The sequence below is a fragment of the Pleurodeles waltl genome, chromosome 8, assembly GCF_031143425.1.
Source record: "Pleurodeles waltl isolate 20211129_DDA chromosome 8, aPleWal1.hap1.20221129, whole genome shotgun sequence".
NCBI lineage: Eukaryota > Metazoa > Chordata > Amphibia > Caudata > Salamandridae > Pleurodeles > Pleurodeles waltl.
In genome coordinates this window covers 1534998013-1535015855 of record NC_090447.1, presented here as the reverse complement: position 1 = coordinate 1535015855, position 17843 = coordinate 1534998013, and the positions used below count along the sequence as shown (strand labels likewise).

The 17843-nt window shown below is 44.4% G+C and overlaps 1 protein-coding gene across 1 annotated transcript in view; it reads left to right on the top strand.

Annotated features, from left to right (window-relative positions):
* The window catches only part of UBASH3A (ubiquitin associated and SH3 domain containing A), a 113380-nt gene that overhangs the window by 40083 nt on the left and 55454 nt on the right, over positions 1–17843 (top strand). Inside the window, exon 6 of the mRNA XM_069203581.1 lies at positions 6385–6483. Within this exon, the coding sequence (XP_069059682.1) occupies positions 6385–6483 (99 nt within the window). The remainder of the gene's footprint in view (positions 1–6384; positions 6484–17843) is intronic.

Sequence of the window (17843 nt, the reverse complement as noted above, 5' to 3'; positions counted from 1 at the left end):
TAATTATCTCATAATAGACATCATACTTTTAATCAGTACAAAAGGACCAAGATTAAAAACAGGAAGGAAAGTAACTAATTGAGTTATAATGCTCAATTACTCTCAAAGAGCAGCAAACCACAGAGGACTATAACTGTTATAGTGCCTCTAAACCAGGGTCGACATGTTTCGCATCTTACGGTCCAGCCGGATCCAATGACGCTTCATCAGGACCAAAAACAAAAGATTTAATCAACTCTTCTCCAAATAAAGAAAGAAAACCTTAATTTAGGATTAGAAAAACCGGTCACTTACATTTAAGTCAACTGGCTAAGTCAAAGTCAGGTCGCCCTAGAAAACAAAAAAGTTTAAAGAAACACACACCAACAGTACCCAAAATGTGGTTAAAGAGGTGTTAAAGTGAAATGCATATGTGATGGGTCATAAAATGAATGTAATGAGTCAGGCTTACCATCCCCAAGTCGAGAACAGGTTCCTCGGGAGGCATGTTCCAAGGACTCAAATTAACACTGTGCACAATAAACGAGAAATGATCAACATACTTGTGCTTCAACAAAGATTATCTGTATCAAAAGTTTCATCTGTCACGTATAAGGCTTTTAAATTTCAAAAACCCAGAAAAAAAACCACACACTAGTAGGAAGGAGACAATATGTAATACAGAGAGTATCACCGATAAAACCACATCAATGTGCACACATAACTCATATGTCGAGGGTTATCAAACGACTTTGTCCAGCGAGGGACGAAATTCGAAAATAGTCCTGCTAAAAGTAAACTCAGGCGTATAGACCCCTCGGTGATATCTGCAAAACAAACCATATGGGCGAATGAAAAAAGTACTCACACATCCAGTGTGTGAGTACTTTTTCATTCGCCCTAATGGTCATTAGAGCAAACTTGGAACAGTGTACCTTTGATACCAAACATGCCCAGGGTCGGTTAGCATTATTAGTGACCTATGTCCAGACAACGCGTAAAATGGCATTCCCGCACTCACAAAGTCCAGGAAAATGGATCTGGAATTTGTGGGGGCACCCCTGCACTAGCACACACAGGTACCTGCACCCTGACCTCTGGGCTGGGAGGGCCTACCATAGGGGTGACTTATAGTGACCTGGTGTAGTGACCTGTAGTGAGAACGGGTGCATGCACCTGCCTCACGCAGGCTGCAATGGCAGGTCTGCAGAACCCTTTGCATGGGCTCTGTAAGGGTAGCAGAATAACTGCTGCATCCCATAGGAATCCCCTTGAACCTCTATGCCCTGGGTACCCAGGTACCATATATTTGGGACTTACATGGGGATGATCAGTATGCTAATTGTGGGAAGAAAAAGTTATCAGCAACCAAATTTACAGGAGAGAGCACTGTCACTGGGGTCCTGGTGAGCAGGATCCTAGTGAACACAGTCAAACACACTGACAACAGGCCAAAAAGTGGGGGTAACCAAGCTAGAAAGAAGCTACTTTCCTATAACCAGGTTAGAAAACTAGCTAATATAGAAGCACAATGCAACTGTGGCTATTTCGTCACCCTGGTCTGGGACAAAGTCACACGTTTGAGGTGACCGTGATGGACTGTGGTCCGGCTACAGGGACGTACATGGGTCTGCTGAACACAGTACCTTAAATCCTGGTACGTTGGTTCCGATGGGCTGGCAGCTATGCCACGAGGCTTTGCAGGGCTTTGAGTTGCCCGGAGTTGATTTTGGTGAAGCTGCCAGCTGCACGGCGAGGCTTTGCTGGGCTTCACATTGCTTTGCAGTGGTTCTGATGAAAACCACAGAAGGCAGAGCACCTGAGGCCTACTTCCGAGGGGCTAGGACTGGGGTGGCACCACTTGGTAGAGTAGGCTCACAGATGGTAAAGCCCAGGTGCTGTAGCAGGTGAGTTGCAGGCAGTCTTTGATGTACTTGAGACTGAAGAAGAACGGGGCAAGTCAGCAATCCGTTGGGGATTCTTGGTTGCAAGGATGTTTGAGACACGTCCAGTCCTTCTCACTGCAGGACAGCAGCAGCAGGCCAACACAGCAGAGCAAACAGAAAAGTGGCAGTCTCTCCTACAAAATCAGCAGTAGGCCAACACAGCAGAGCAAGTTGCAAAGCAGCATTCCCTCCACACAGCCCAGCAGTCCTTCTTCCTGGCAGAGTGTCCTTGGTTCCAGTAGAATCTGATTTGGTGGGGTTTGAGGTCCAGTATTTATACTTCCGTGCCCTGGTTCTGGAAGGTGAGACAAACTTCCAGGCCTTCCTTTGAAACGTGCAGATGTTCTGACTCCCTGTCCTGGCTCCAATCTGGCTGGAGTGATAATATAGGGCTGTTAAGCTGTAATGTGGGCAGCCAGAACAAGCCTATTCAGGTGTAAGCGAGGCACTGCTAAGCTCTGTCCCCCATCGAGACAGTTAATGGCCCGTTAAGGCCCAACAAGTCACACCTAAACTTTCATTGTGTGTGGCTGTCTAGAGGGAATGCACAAGGCCTGGCTTTCATCTGCCCCATACTTGTATTCAGAGACAGGCAGAGGCCCAGAATGGTTAAAGCAGGAAAACACCAACTTTCTAAAAGTGCAGTTTTTAGACTTACAATTTAAAATCCGATGTTAAAATATGTTTTGTCCAAGGACACCAAATCTATATACCCATCTCCTCCCAATTGGAAATTATACTTACCAGATGTTTTAAGGTAGTCCCAATACTATCCTATGGGAGTGATAGGCTTTGCAATAGTGGAAAAAAACGAATTTAGCAGTTTTTCACTACCTGGACATGTTAAACTTAAAAGTACATGCCCAGTTTTTTTAAATACACTTCACCCTGCCCTTGGGGCTAACTGGGGCCTATCTTAGGGGTGACGTACATATAATAAAAAGGAAGGTTTGGGTGTGGCTAGTGTGCAGTTTAAAACTGCACACACAGGCCCTGCAGTAGCAGGCCTGACACATGTTTGAAAGGCTACTGTAGTGGGTGGCACAATCGGTGCTCAGGTTCACTAGCAGCATTTCATTTACAGGCCCTGGGCACATATAGTGCACTTTACTAGGGCCTTACAAGTAAAGTAAATATGTCAATCAGGTGTTAGCCAATTATACAATGTTTAGAGGAGAGAACACATGCACTTCAGCATTGGTTGGCAGTGGTAAAGTGCACAGAGTCCTTAAACCAACAGAAGCAGGGTCAGAAAAATAGGAGGAGGAAGGCAATAAGTTTTGGGATAACCCGGCAGTAAGGGCCATTTCTAGCAACCCTCCTTAGACTGCAGAGGGGGAGTCAAGACTAACCGTATGTAGTGTCAAAGTAACATTCTCTCTCCTTAGACTGCTGAAGAGGGAGTCAAAATTAACCTTGTATGTAGTGTAAAAGTAAAATTCACCCTCCTTATACTCATGAGAGAAAGTCAAATCTAAACCCACATCCAGGGGGTCAATATAATTTGGCGGGCAAACTCAAAGCAACATCCTCCCGGCCTAAGACTGCTGAGAGAAAATCAAAACTAACCTCAAATCTCATGCCATAATAATATCTCCTTTTCCTTCAACTCCTGACAAAAAGTCAAAACTAATTTCAGATGTTGTCTCAAGTAGCACCCTCCCGCCTTAAACCCCTGAGATAAAGTCATTATTATGGGATAAAAGCACAGTGAATACCTGCATCAGGTCTCTTGGCAATGCACAAACTGTGTGATTAAAAATGCATCCAATAGGAGAAATACACAATTATTTGCAGAAAAGGTACCTTTTCTATGCATTTCCTAAATTTCAACAATAGGCGTCTTCCCTCTCTGCTGAAAGATCACTTCTTTCACATGAAAAGCTCTGCTTCACCATTTGTTGTGCTGAATTTTGGTGATTGCAAGCACCAGGTCTTAAATTGAGCCCAGGAAAACATTTCACATATTTCTTTGCAAAAAAACATTGGACACTCCTTTTCGACAGGGTCAGGTTCATGCAAACACAATTCATCTAATCAATATGTGACTGTGCTAAAGCGTTACCGGCAGCAGTCGTCCCATGGGCAAACGACAGAAAGCGAAAGGCGCGAGCACAATTTGTGGTTGACCGCAGTGGCTTCTGACCATACGTGCAGGTTGGTGGTCAACATCGGGCCAACGCTCTGTGGAATTACCAGTGAGAGGAATTTCTGTCTAAGGGTTTGATTTAGATCTTAGCGAACTGGTTACTCTGTCACAAACATGACGGCTACCCCGTCCACCGTATAGCGATTCCCATAACGTATAATGGGATTGTGATGTGGCGAATTGGATATCAGTTACGTTTGTGACACAGTAACCCCATCCGCCAAACTCTAAGTCAGGCCTTTTGTCATCCCCTGAGTCCACTGTAAAACTTTACCACCTGCAGCGTATTGATGCCAATGCCCACTAGGACCCATATTTATACTTTTTTAGCGCCGCATTTGCGTCATTTTTTTACGCAAAACGTGCAAACTTGCAAAATACAATTGTATTTTTTAAGTTTGCGCCGTTTTTGCGTAAAAAAGCGGCGCAAATGCGGCGCTAAAAAGTATCAATATGGACCTAGGAACCTTCTGGTTCTGGGCGGACTCTGAACAGGAATCACGTGATGTGTGGGGGAGGTGTCAGGGTGCGGTTCGGGGAAATATGACGGAATGGTGTGTGTCAATGGATGTTGGAGAATAAAGACGTTCACCTGCAGCTCCTGTGAGCGGCGTAATCTATTTGCATGCTCCAGGCCTGGGGAAGACGAGGCAGCTCCTATTGAGTAGCTGCGCTGGGTGAGGGAACGTGGGTCAACGGTCTCACAAACTGTGGAACGCAATTATGTGGGTCAAGCACTGAGGTATTGTGGGATTACAACAGACGTCAGTGGTAGTGAGGGGACGGAGGGGGAAATAGTGGCTGCGCCTATGATCAGTGCCACAAATAAAGCTTTTTACTTTCAAGGGAAAAGTTCCGGACCCAACCACTAGGTGGCAGAAAGTACTCTAATGTGGATCTTTAACAGTTTAAAGCAGGAAATACAGTTAGTTACAAGGGAGTGACTAGTGTCTTCGACTAAGCTTTACCAGTGCTTAATTTGTAAAAATAAATAAATACATAAATAAGTGCCAGGGTCATCATCAGGAGGCCGCTGCAGCTTGTACCACCCATTGCACCTGCCAATGTCTGCACCAACATAACTACTAACCATCAGACTCCTGGAAGTGTGATGATTAAGACTATTCCAGGCCCCCAAAGCTGTAAGACTGGTTTGTAGGGCAAGTATTAGTCATTTTAATTTTAATGGTATCTGAATTATTAAACAACCGTTGTATTTATCTCTACATTAGACAAACAGCGCCACCATGTGGCAGACTGTCATTTGTGCTGGTGTTGACAATTATGTGCCACTGCCGAGCACCAGAAACCACTGGCTCAAATTAAGCACTGAATTTCACTCCCCTCTTTTCGATGTTTACTTTCTCATCAGCTCTCACACTTTCCTCTCTCTGCAGAACATACGTCTTTACTCCTGCCCAGAGCTTGTCACCCATTCTCCAAATGGACACCACTACAAGACCTAAGAAAACAGGAAGGACCCCGATAATAGACAGTGTCAGTAAAACCCTGGACTTTCAGGTATGGATTCTAGAAGTGTGTTGTGACATGCTCACATGTCAAGAACTCTGTGCGTTCTAATTCATCCCAGGGAAACTAACCCATTGAAATCTGGGCCAGCTTGTGGAGCCCAGCGCAACAATCTTTCTTGGCTTCCTCACCACCGTAATGGCCTCCTTTTCCACCAATTCCCTCACTGCCCCCACCAAAGCCCCTCATTTCTCCTGTGCCAACTTCTCACATTTATTTATATATAGCGCTACTCATCCCAATGTAGAGTGTGAGGGCGCTTAACATCAAACACAATTATACAGAGACAATGAATCATACAAGTCTGTAAATCAATGTTCAGCAATTGTTACATAACACAATGAGGGCTACAAGGGGTAGAGTCACATGTCATCCATACTGATAGTCATTTGCTGTGCTGTGCTGCGTGAAAGGGAGAGAGCACAACAACTCCATATCTACTAAGATACAGCACTGTTGCACTGCCCACTGCCCACACCAAATGTCAGGGTCTGGTACACTTTGGTTCAGGGAAAACTTCACCCATTTTCAAAAAGAGCAGTTTCCTGACTTCACAGGTGAAATGTAAAACTTTGACAGCAATAACCAAGGCACATCTTTTCAGCGTGGCCTCACCACAGCAATTGTAGAAATTATCAGGAGGTGTGACTGTAATCTGTACACCTCTATGTAATAACTCAGCAACTTCTGCCTTGTTGCAGGTGTACCTCTCGTAGGGACGATGACTGAAAGCTGTGTATTCACAGAATTCTTTTAAAATCCAATCAAACAATTTCCTAGACAACTTTCAATCTAAGTTCAGACAAGGCTCCAACAAGTTTTACACACTGTTTCCTGGAGACAGGAAACCCTTGTCTACCCTGTACATCTAGACCAGGGGTCTCCAAACTACGGCCGCAGACCACATCTGGCCCTCTACAAGATACAATATTTTATCCGGCCCTCTTGTGTTTTCCAAATATTCAGATTAATATGATCGAGGGGGAATTATTTTCCAATTCATTTAGAAGCCTGTAGATGGCAGCAGAGGCTCTTCAATCTTCTCTATTGTAAAGTTTGGACAAGCAATATCGTACATGCGAGATATTTGAAAAATACAATTTCCTAGTGCAGATCCACGCTGCAGAAAACTCCAGTTGCCAGAATAACATTTTTTTTAGCTTACACGTCTAGAATTTTCAGTTCTATTAAGGAGGCGAGGATTATGCTTCTCTCTCCTTACTGCAAAAACACAGCAGCCAATAAAACTTCAACAATTCCAAAAAACTACTTTTCCCACGAAACCCATTAGTTCAGAGTCCACCAATCATAGGGAGTATGCCTGTATATTAGTCTCTTCCAACACAGTCCTTCCTCTTTCTTTGCAATAAATCAAATAAATGCTTGACTCCTTGGAACTGGAAACTCCTTGAACGAATCAAACTCAGGAAGTCTTCCAAACTCAAAACAGAGTACCAAACTTCAACTCGACGTTCATTCCTCGGACCTAAATCCCACATCTTAGGTTTCCAAACTTAACTGGATCCTCAACATCAACGCTCGCTCAGACCCCTTTGTTTTCCGTGCCTAGGAAAAATAAATATGCCATAATAATATTCTTTCTTAGACTCAATAACTCTATACAAATCAAAACGGGAGGGTATATCAACATGTAATCACAGTGTTTAAGTTTAAAGGGTTCAGAATCACATATATATTGCGGTATCATCATCGGGTGGAATAATCCTCGTCTCTGTGTCCTTAATAGAATTGAAAATTCTAGACGCGTAAGCTAGACATTTTTTATTCTATGTCAAGACCGGAGGCTTCAGATTACGCTAGTTCAAAGTTGATTCACAGCAGTCGCCACTACATCTACAATTGGTTTATGATAGAATATTTTAAACGTGGAGTCTGATGACCAATCAGCCGCTCTCATAATATCCGCTAAACGAGAACCAACAGAGAACGACTTAGAAGCCATCGCTCCTCTGACTTAATGTGCTCCAAACATAGAAATATCTATACCAGCTTCCTGTAGGATCCATCGAACCCAACGTGCCAAAGTTGCAACAGAAACAGGACCAAAAGGCTTTTGTAAAGAAATCAATAATTGGCCTTTAAAATTCCTGCGTTCTTCCCTAGTACATTCCTCATAAGTTTTAAACATTTCACAATACATCATTTTTGATGATGAGGAAAAGCTGGATAAGAAATACATCCAGAAGCCGTTTTTGTACAGTTGGAAATAGTAAAAGAAACTCCAGAAGGAGTAAATACTCTACCTGCCAAATCCAGTGCTTGTACATCTGACACTCTCCGACAGGATAATAGACACAGTAAAACAGTTAACTTCGCTGAAAGCTGTTTTCTAGAAAGATCCTCGTTACACGGCCAAGATTTTAAAAAATTTAAAACAATATCTATATCCCAAAGGGAAGTATATTTAGGCTGAGGAGGATTAGCCATGCAAATTCCATGAAGTAGCTTGCAAACTAGCTGGTGTTCCCCTACATGTTTCTCTTCTATATGGGGGTGACCCGCTGAGATTGCTGACCTGAAATTATTCATGGTTCTATACGCTAAACCTTGACCTGCTAGTTCAGAAAGAAAATTGACAATCATAACAATGGAGGACCCCATGGGATCAATACTTCTTCCACCACACCAACACACCCATCTTTTCCAGGAAGCTTGATATCGTTAGCGAGTGGAAGGAGCCCAAGGTTGGGACAAGAAAAACATTGCGTTGTCCGAAATTCCAGGCACTTGCCAGCGTCTCCGGAAATTCTCCTCGCCATGAGGGACAATTGTCCCCTCCATATCAGAGGGTGAGGAGATCTCACTGCGTCTGATAGCAGATGAGGGTCCTGCGGAATCGCAAGAGGAGGAGCGCATGCCATTGACATCGCCAATGGTAACCATGGCTGTGCTTTCCACACAGGAGCCACTAAAATTAACTCCGCCCTCTGTCTCCTCGCCTGGGAGAGTACTCTCTGAATTATGATGAAAGGAGGAAACGCATAAAGCATCTCCGACTCCCAAGACTGAAGAAAAGCATCTGTCCTTAACGCCAAGGGATCGGGTCTCCAGCCCAAGAATCAAATGCTGAGTATTGAGTCTAGAGGCAAAGAGATCTGTCATGCAAGGGCCCCATTGAGTATTCAACTTGCTGAAGATCTGAGGATTCAGCTTCCAATCGCTTCCATCCCTGAGGAAGCGCGAGTTCCAGTCTGCAATCAGATTGGCTCGTCCCAGAATTTGTTCCGCAGTCACTGATATGTGATGGTGAACGCAAAACTGCCAAAACTCCTTTGCGATCTCCACTAACACACGGGACCTGGTCCCCCCTAGCCGGTTGATATACTGAACCGCTGAAATGTTGTCCATCCGAAGAAAAATACAACTTTTCGCTTGCCTAGAAGATAGGGATAGAATAGCAAAAGCTCCCGCCAATAACTCCAGGCAGTTGATGTGAAGGGACAACTCCTCCTGGGACCAACAGCCCCCTATCTGAACCGAGCCACAATGAGCGCCCCAGCCCCAACGGCTGGCATCCAATTCTATAATCACTTCCGGGCTCGAGGCAAAGAAGGCTCTGCCGTTCCAGGCATCCATGTGTCCTAACCACCAATTGATCTCTGCCCTGGCTTCGTCCGAAAGAACAATCTGCTCCGCATACGATAAGCCCCTGCGAAGGTGAAGTATCTTCAGGTGTTGTAAGGCTCGATAGTGAAGTGGCCCCGGAAATATTGCTTGGATCAACAAAGCTAAAAGACCCACTGAACGTGCAAGTTTCTTCAGTAATAAACTCTGAGAAGCAAGGGCTCTCCTCAATTCTTTCTTGATGGACCTCCTCTTTGTCAGAGGTAACAATTGTGCCTTGATGGAATCTACCTGAAATCCTGCGAATTCTATAACCTTGGAAGGGTTGATTTGTCTAGATTGATCAGGAATCCTAGATCCTGCAGAAGTTGAATCGTCTAAGAAAGATGAAGAAGAACTGACTCTTCGGATTGCGCCATGATCAAGATGTTGTCCAGATAGATAATGAGGCGGACCCCTCTTTCCCTGAGAAGTTGCACCGTGGGTCTTAGAAGTTTGGTAAAAGACCAAGGAGCGGACGAAAGACCGAAAGGAAGGACTGCGAATTCATACCAAGTCCCTCGCCAACAGAATTGGAGATAACGGTGATGAGGTTCGAAAATGGGGACTGTAAGATAAGCCTCTTTTAGATCTAACCGAAAGAAGGTCTCTCAAGAGATGGATGCCCTCCACCTTGAAATGGTGGTAAATGACCCAAGAATTTAATTCCTTCAGGTTGAGGACTAATCGAGACCTGCCTCCTTTCTTCTGAACCAGAAAGAACGAGCTTACAAACCAGTTCAGGGGAGGGTCAGAGCGGCAGATGGTACGTTTCTAAAGGATGCAAGCTATTTCATCGTCGTCCATGAAAGAGCCTTCTTTTTGGGAAAAAAAGAGTGGGATGGTGAAAAGACTCCTGACTATCCTGTATCCTCGCACTGTCTGGAGAACCCAAGGGTCCTGTGACACGTGTTCCCAGGCTACTACATGATCTTTCAACCTCCCTCCTAGAAAAACTTCTGAAAACGGAATAACTCTCACCTGTGGAAGTCCCCTCGGAGGAGTTGAAATTGCCTCTGTTGCGGTAGCCACATCCTCTACCTCTGTGGGCTCTAGATGGATAGAATCCCGATCAGGAATAGTATTCCTGCCCTTGCTGGCTGTAGTTTCCAGAGGCCTGATGGAAACCTCGGCCCAACACTTGGCCTCTGTAGCTCCCGGCCCTGACAAAAAGGCCTCTGTTAAACATTTTCCTCATAGAGGATTGAGCCTTATTAAGGCGAAAAAGGTGGTAACATACTTTCCTAGATCTTTGACAAATTTGTCGCCAAACAGTAATCCATTTGCGGAAGGACCCGCGTCATTGGGGGCCAGTTCAGCTAATTTAGGATCAATTCTCATTAAGAAGGCCCGCCTACGCTCTGTAGACATGGCACAGTTCACGTTACCCAATAAACATATAGCTCTTTGAGCCCACTCTAGAACTGTCTGAGGGTTCAATGAGGAATCAGTTTCTTTGGCCTGAATGGCCAACTCCAGGATCTTCATGATAGGCCCTGAAATATCTAACAACCTGTCTTGGCAACCTTTTCAAGCACAAGCCAGCTCTTTTTAGGGTCTTTGGATTTTTTTTTCATGAATGTCACCATATTCGGGTCCAACTCTGGGGTCTCCGCTACCTTCCCCAGTAGGGAAGGACGGGGACATTCTGAACGTAGAGTGTTTCTTACATCTCGGTCAAAACCCTTTCTGATGTGAAATTACACATATTGAGCAACCTCCTCACATGGAATCCAATCTGAGGATCGGGGATGGATGATATTTTCAGGATCAATTGAAAGGTTACGAGAAGAAGAGCCGCACTCTTGCGTCTTATGTGACTTGTGTTTGCGTTTTCCTGCCGGCTTAGGATCCTCCTGATCATGATCTGAACCAGGGGAATGAGAGGCAGAGGAAGGAGTACCCTCAGGCAAGGTGGACACATCCCGACCTCATAACCTAGATCCCGCATCACTGATGCGGCCATATTCGCCAACACATCTGCAGAGGATAAGGGTCTTTTTAAGGCTCCACGGGCAATGCCCAGTTCAGAAGATTGGTCGAGGTGAGAACCAGATTCAAGAAAAGGACGTCCTCTCAATTCACGTTGCCCAAAACGCCTCAGGGGCTGAGCAAAGGGTTTAAGGGCATTAATTAGAGCATGATTCACGGAATCCTGGACATGGTAGCCCAGAGCTTCCACTAGTCTTTCCTCCATATGATCATCTTTTGTGTCTGGATGGTCCTGGTAATCTTCATCCTCCTCAGTTTAGTATGCCATGATAAAAGAGGATTTATGAAGGAGTTCAAGGGGTGGGGGGGAGAAGAAGCCCCAGCAGGGAATGTAGAAAAAATATATAATATAAATGTCACAGCCAAATCTAAATAGTGGAGGGCCCCTACAAATTCCCCTCAGGCAAAGCCCTAATGGATTTATTTGCCCCGTCGGGCGTTCTAAGGCTCTGAGCTATTAAGCGTCGGAAGAATCGAGGCTAAAAATAGCTTCTTTCCTTAACTCGCGTGCTGCGAACACCTCGCTCGTTAGGATGTTTGGGAGATCGAGGGGAGCGCATGCGCAAACATGGATATAAAAAGAGGACTAGTCCTCTTTCAATGCTGCCGCAGTCTAGGAGCCGGAACGGCTCCTAAGCAGCAATCGGCCATGCCCACCGGCCGAGAAACGCCGGGCCCTTTGAAAAAAAGGGAAACTATGTACGAAACGATCGTACGAGAGCATGGTGAAAGCAAAAGCACTGCGATGCGTGTAGAGCCCGCTCCCACTCCACGCTGTGACCTTTCTTAAACCAATTATACTTGTACAGTAAAACAAAACAAACACTGAAGCAAGATAGAAAAGGACATATCAGCGGCTGCAGCAGCAAAGAAAGAGGAAGGACTGTGTTGGAAGAGACTAATATACAGGCATACTCCCTATGATTGGTGGACTCTGAACTACTGGGTTTCATGGGAAATGTAGTTTTTTGAATTGTTGAAGTTTTATTGGCTGCTGTGTTTTTTGCAGTAAAGAGAGAGAAGCATAATCCGAAGCCTCCAGTCCTGACATAGAATTGTGTAGAAAGTTGCAGACTGAGTTTATTTTTTATCGACATTTATTATTGGCTCAAGTTTATAATGAAAATCTTTTATTTGTTTTACTGAAGTTCTTTCTTGGAGTGTGTTTATTTTTCTTATTGTGTGCTAAAAAAATGGACACATTTTAATTTCATGTAGATTTGTAAATTTTCAGTACTTAAAAATGATTTAAAAATGTATAGCCTGTTTTTCTTATCTGCAGTCAAGTAATTGATTATTTTGCCTCTGTCCTGTCTCTGACTGTGTTTAATCTGTAATTGGAACAACATGGGACTCTTCTCAGGAGTTCTGGGATCCTGTATTATCAGTATGATTGTGATACCCAGCCTTGTCTTAAATGTAAATATCTCAAGAACGACACCTCCTTGCTTTCCAATAACCTGGAAATGTCCTAAAATGGAAATCAGATCCTCACCTAGAATTAAACTTCTCAAATCTGAATTTCCTTTATTCTCCCAAAAAAACTCCAACCTCCCTGTGCAATCCTAGACCAGCTCCTGCATTCTCCTAGATTTTAAACTGTCTATCAGGACTTCTCCAAATCCCTGGGTTTCATCTTCGACAGCAGATTTAAGTTACAAAGACAAATTGAGGCTATGGGCTAGGAACACATGATACCAGCTTAGACTTCTTAAAGGTATCAGGCAGATGGTTCCTGATCAGACGCTAAATACTTTAGCCTCGGTACTTGTTCTCTTCAGAGTGGATCACCAGAATTTACTTCTTATGAGCAAACCTAAAGTTCAACTACAAATTTGGGGCTAGATGTACTATCATTAGGAACTGTGATTTCCAAATTCTGATTCTAACCAAATCTCTACTTGGTAATCGCAATTGCTAATATATTAAAGTGTTACATGTAATTTAGCAAATCAACCTTCCTCATGAATATTAATGAGGTAGGTTAAATTTGTGACCAACTAGTAATTGCAGCCATCACAGGGATGGTGGCCTGCTGGGGTCAGCCTACCACCGTGGTGCTTTGTAATAAATCAGACTTTTTTAAGCATACAGCCTGTTTCCCTTAAAGGACTTGGGACCACATTTAAAAAGAAAAGTTTCTTTCTTTTTTTTTGTTTGTTTAAGAAGAGTCAGTGGTTCAGTGGTTTTCATTCACAAAGGGGAACGAATACCTAGTGGACCCCTTCCAATTTGTGAATGGGTTACCACTCCGTTTGTAAATTATTAATGTTTTGTGACTGGAATTCGGTCGCAAAACATTAATACATACCATAAGAATTTGGTATTTGGCAGGGACGATCTAAGCACACCCCTTCCAAATACAGAATTGGTATTGGGTTACAAACACAAATTGGGATTCGTTAACAAGTTACCGAATCGTACTTTGGTGTCTGCTTATTTAAAAAAGTAGTTTTGCTGTTGCAAGCAGCCGGATTTTCTGAATTGGGCCGTTTGAGACCTCCAAAAAGCTTTGTACATCTGGCTCTTGATGACATTATCTCTGTCCTTATGTTCCTAAAATACCTTCATACTGAAGCAAGAGAACAATTCACGGCTGTCTGTATCACTCACAAAGTCATACGCACGTTCCCCTATATCACTTACAGAGCCCTACACACGTCCCCATGTTCCAAAGACACATCCCCTTGTATCAAAGACACAATCCCCTGTATCAAAGCCCTATGCACGTTACTCTGTATCACACACAAAGGCCTACCCATGTCCACACCCACCCACTGGAGGGAGAAATTGAAAATTTCTGGTGATCAATAGACTTGATAGATGCCAAATCCCTTTTGCCAGTGCTTAATTTGAGCAGGTGGTTTCCGGTGATTGGCAAAGCGCGTTCTTGTCAATACCTGCACTTAGGACAGTCTGCCACATGGTGGTGCTGTTTGCTTATTTAGAATAGAACACAATAACAGTTGTTTATTAACGCAAAATACATTAAACACAGTCTCCCAAGCCATTGCTATAGCTTTGGGGACCTAGATTAGTCTGAATTGTCACACTTGTAGGAGGGTGATGGTCAGTAGTTGTGTTGGTGCTGTCACTGACAGCCTGGCAGGTACATTGGATGGTGCAGGCTGCAATGGCCTCCTGACGAGGGCGCTGGCACTCCTGTTTTTTTTAAATAAATTAAGCACTGCCTCTTCCTCGAGCCTCCTCCATTTCGCCTTGAACCTTTCATGAAGCAGCCATCCTCTGGAGCTCTGCGTAGCGCTTCCTGTCTTGAAGCTCCTAACAAGCAACACAGAACCCTCTTGTTCCATCCACATTTCAGCTTCTGAGAGATGGGTCTATTGTGCTTCAGAACCTCCACCCTCTATTAATGGATTTCGTTCTGTATTGTATGTAATGTTCTCCGGCTCAGTTGTAAAGCGCTATGAAACCTGGGGACCAGGCTCACTATATAGAAAACTGCATAAATAAATGAATGAATATTATCTCCAGGTGTTTCTCGCAGTGAATAGTGCCTGAGAGGGGATGCAGAAGGTGTCTCCCCTTGTTCTTCCCAGATTTGTTCAGCATCCTTTAAACATGTCAGGGGTGTCTGCTGGGATGGTACCACCACCGCTCCATCACGCCTTACTCACCTGAAGGTTTCAGAAAGCCCAGGGCACATCTGTCTCCTTTTAGGCATCTTCCCATAACCCTGGCTAGGTCTGGGAGTACTTTTATTGATGCTGCAGTAATCAGAGTAATATCAGCAATTCAGCGTCATTATTTGATGTGGAATACCTATAATAACGCAATTCCTCCTGCTTGCATAGTTAAGAGTAATTCTGGGTAAGAAATCCGACGGCGAGTGCGGCTGTTCGCGGTCGCTACTTGTGTTCTGCTGCATTTAGTGCTATTTCTTAGGAAAGTACCAGGCAAGAGTTCATTTTGTGCTAAGAAAGTAGCGCTAAATGCCATGAGGATGTTGGGGGGAAATCCTACCCTAAGAGAACATTTAACTTTATTTCTTATCACAGAATGCATTCTTGCACCTATTTGGGACGCAAGGGGGGCATTTTACGCTAAGAAAATAGTGTTAAATGTCGGGAGTAAGTTGGGGTGAAATCCTGCCCCAAGAGCACATTCAGGGGCACCTAGTGCAGCACCACTTTTCTTGCTCCCCTTAGCGCCCTCCCTAACGCCACCGTGTCTGCACCGTATTTAAAATACGGAGCACCACGGCGGTAGTTAGGGGGCTAGCATCAGAATTTTTGATGCTAGTCCTGCACTTTACAGGATTAGAGTAAACAATTCTGACACTAATCCTGCAAAGCACCCAGAGGCCCATTGTAACCAATGGAATCTCTGAGCAGGCGTTAAAAGTACCAAAACAAAGGGCACAAGGAAATCTCTTAGATAACCATTTTTTTGGCCCTCCGAACGGGAGAACTCTCCCTTTGCATACATTATGCCTGGCGCAGGCATGATGTAGTACAAAGGGTTACAAAGTGGTCCAATGCAGGCATTGCACCACTTTGTAAATATGCTGCTGCGTTTTCTGCCATCTAACGCCACATTGGCGTAAAAAAAGATGCTAATGTGGCATTGGAATGGTGCTAGGGGCTCTTAAATATGTCCCTGAGTGTGTGCAAACCGCTGCTTGCATTCGTTCTTCGTGTTCTGTCCTACTTAGCGTTATTTCTTAGTGCAGAAATGCATTCTCCCCCCCCATTGTGGACATGAAGGGGCATTTTTGACCTAAATGTAGAATTACTCTTCTTGCATAATTATGTGTAATCTTGCGAAAAGTTTCGGCAATTCCATGTGATTACACTACACTGAATTACGCAAGTTATGCCCACCCCTAGTTGCTCTTTTTTTCGAGGTTCTCCTATTTCTCTCCACCACACACGTTCTCCCCACACTTTGCTCATTTATTTCAAAACATACACACCCTCCAATTTCCCCTCAGTGGGTGTCCGATCACCACCTCTCTCTAAAATGCCCCTGCTGGCGTGAGACCCACTCTTTTGGAAATCCTCTTCCTCACAGCCTTGACATCTGTATTCCCTATGTGTTTTAGCAATAGTGCACAAATGTGTGGGAAGCAGTTTATACATGCAATAGACACAACATGATGCCTGTATGGTGGGCACCTGAGCCCTGTCACACCTTATGAAGTTCAGGAGACCAATGGCACTTGAAATTTGGGCATTTCACGTGGGCTTCAAACAAGTGAGGAGGGTTTAAGGGCAGAGAGGAGGGGACTGCCATTGTTCACACTCCTCTTGTTTCTTGTCTCCCATGATGCTGTTCTGCCCTAAGTTATATCAGAAAAGAAATGGTGTAGACCCTGTACTGCATGACTTCATTTGCACTGAGTGTCCTCAAATGTGACCCCTATTTGGGGTAATTACATTAATATAGCGCCTCATCGAATGTGGGTCCTGTGTGGTGTTACTGCATTATTATAGCGCCTCATCGAATGTGGCCTCGGTGTGGTGTAATTGCATTGATGTGGCGTGTGGGGTAGTTGCATCATTATATGCACTTCTGTGTGGGGTAATTGCATTAATATAGTGCCTCATCAAATGTGGCCCTACATGATGTAATTGCATTAATATAGAATGTGGCCTCTGTATGGTGCAATTGCATTGATGTGGCCCCTCCTCGAATGTGGCCCCTGTGTGGTGAGATTGCATTGATGTGGTGCCTCCTCAAATGTGGCCCCTGTGTGGGTAGTGCCTCCTCGAATGTGGCCCCTGTGTGGTGTGATTGCATTGATGTGGTGCCTCCTCAAATGTGGCCCCTGTGTGGGTAGTGCCTCCTCGAATGTGGCCCCTGTGTGGTGTTAGTGCATTGATGAAGTGCTTCCTCGAATGTGGCCCTGTGCCCCAAGAGCACATTTAACGTTATGTTTTAATGCAGAATGCATTCACAAGGGTTTTTTTTTGCGCTAAGAAAATAGTGCTAAATGCTGGGAATAAGTGGGGGGAAACCTACTCCAAGAGCATATTTAGTGAGTGAAACAGCTGCTCACACTCATTATTCCTGTTCTGTTGCATTTAGTCCTATTTCTTAGTGCCACTTCAAAAGCTGACCCTGTGTAGGTTAATTGTATTGATGTAGCACCTCCCCCAATGTGTCCCCTGTTTGCGGTAATTGCATTGTGTAGCACCTCCTCAAACTTTGCCCCTGTGTGGGGTGATTGCATTGATTTAGCACTTCCTGAATGTGGCTCCTGTGTGGTGTTATTTCATTGATGTAGTGCCTCCCAAATGTGCCCCTGTGTGGTGTGATTGCATTTATGAAACGCCCCTTGAATGTGGCCCCTGTGGGGTGTAATTGCAATGATGTGGCACCTCCTCAAATGTGGCCCCCTCTGTAGTGTAATTACATTGATTTTGCACAACCTGAATGTGCCTCCTGTGTAGGGTGATTGCATTGATGGGCGCCTCCTGAATCTGAATCCCATGTGGTGCCATTCCATTGAGTAGTGCCTCCTTGAAGGTGACTCCTGTGTCACATTGATGTAGTGCCTCCTGAATGTGTCCTTGTGTGGTATAATGGCATTGATGTAGAGGTTCTGGAATGTGGCTCCTGTTTTTGTAATTGATTGATGTAGAGGTTGCAGAATGTGG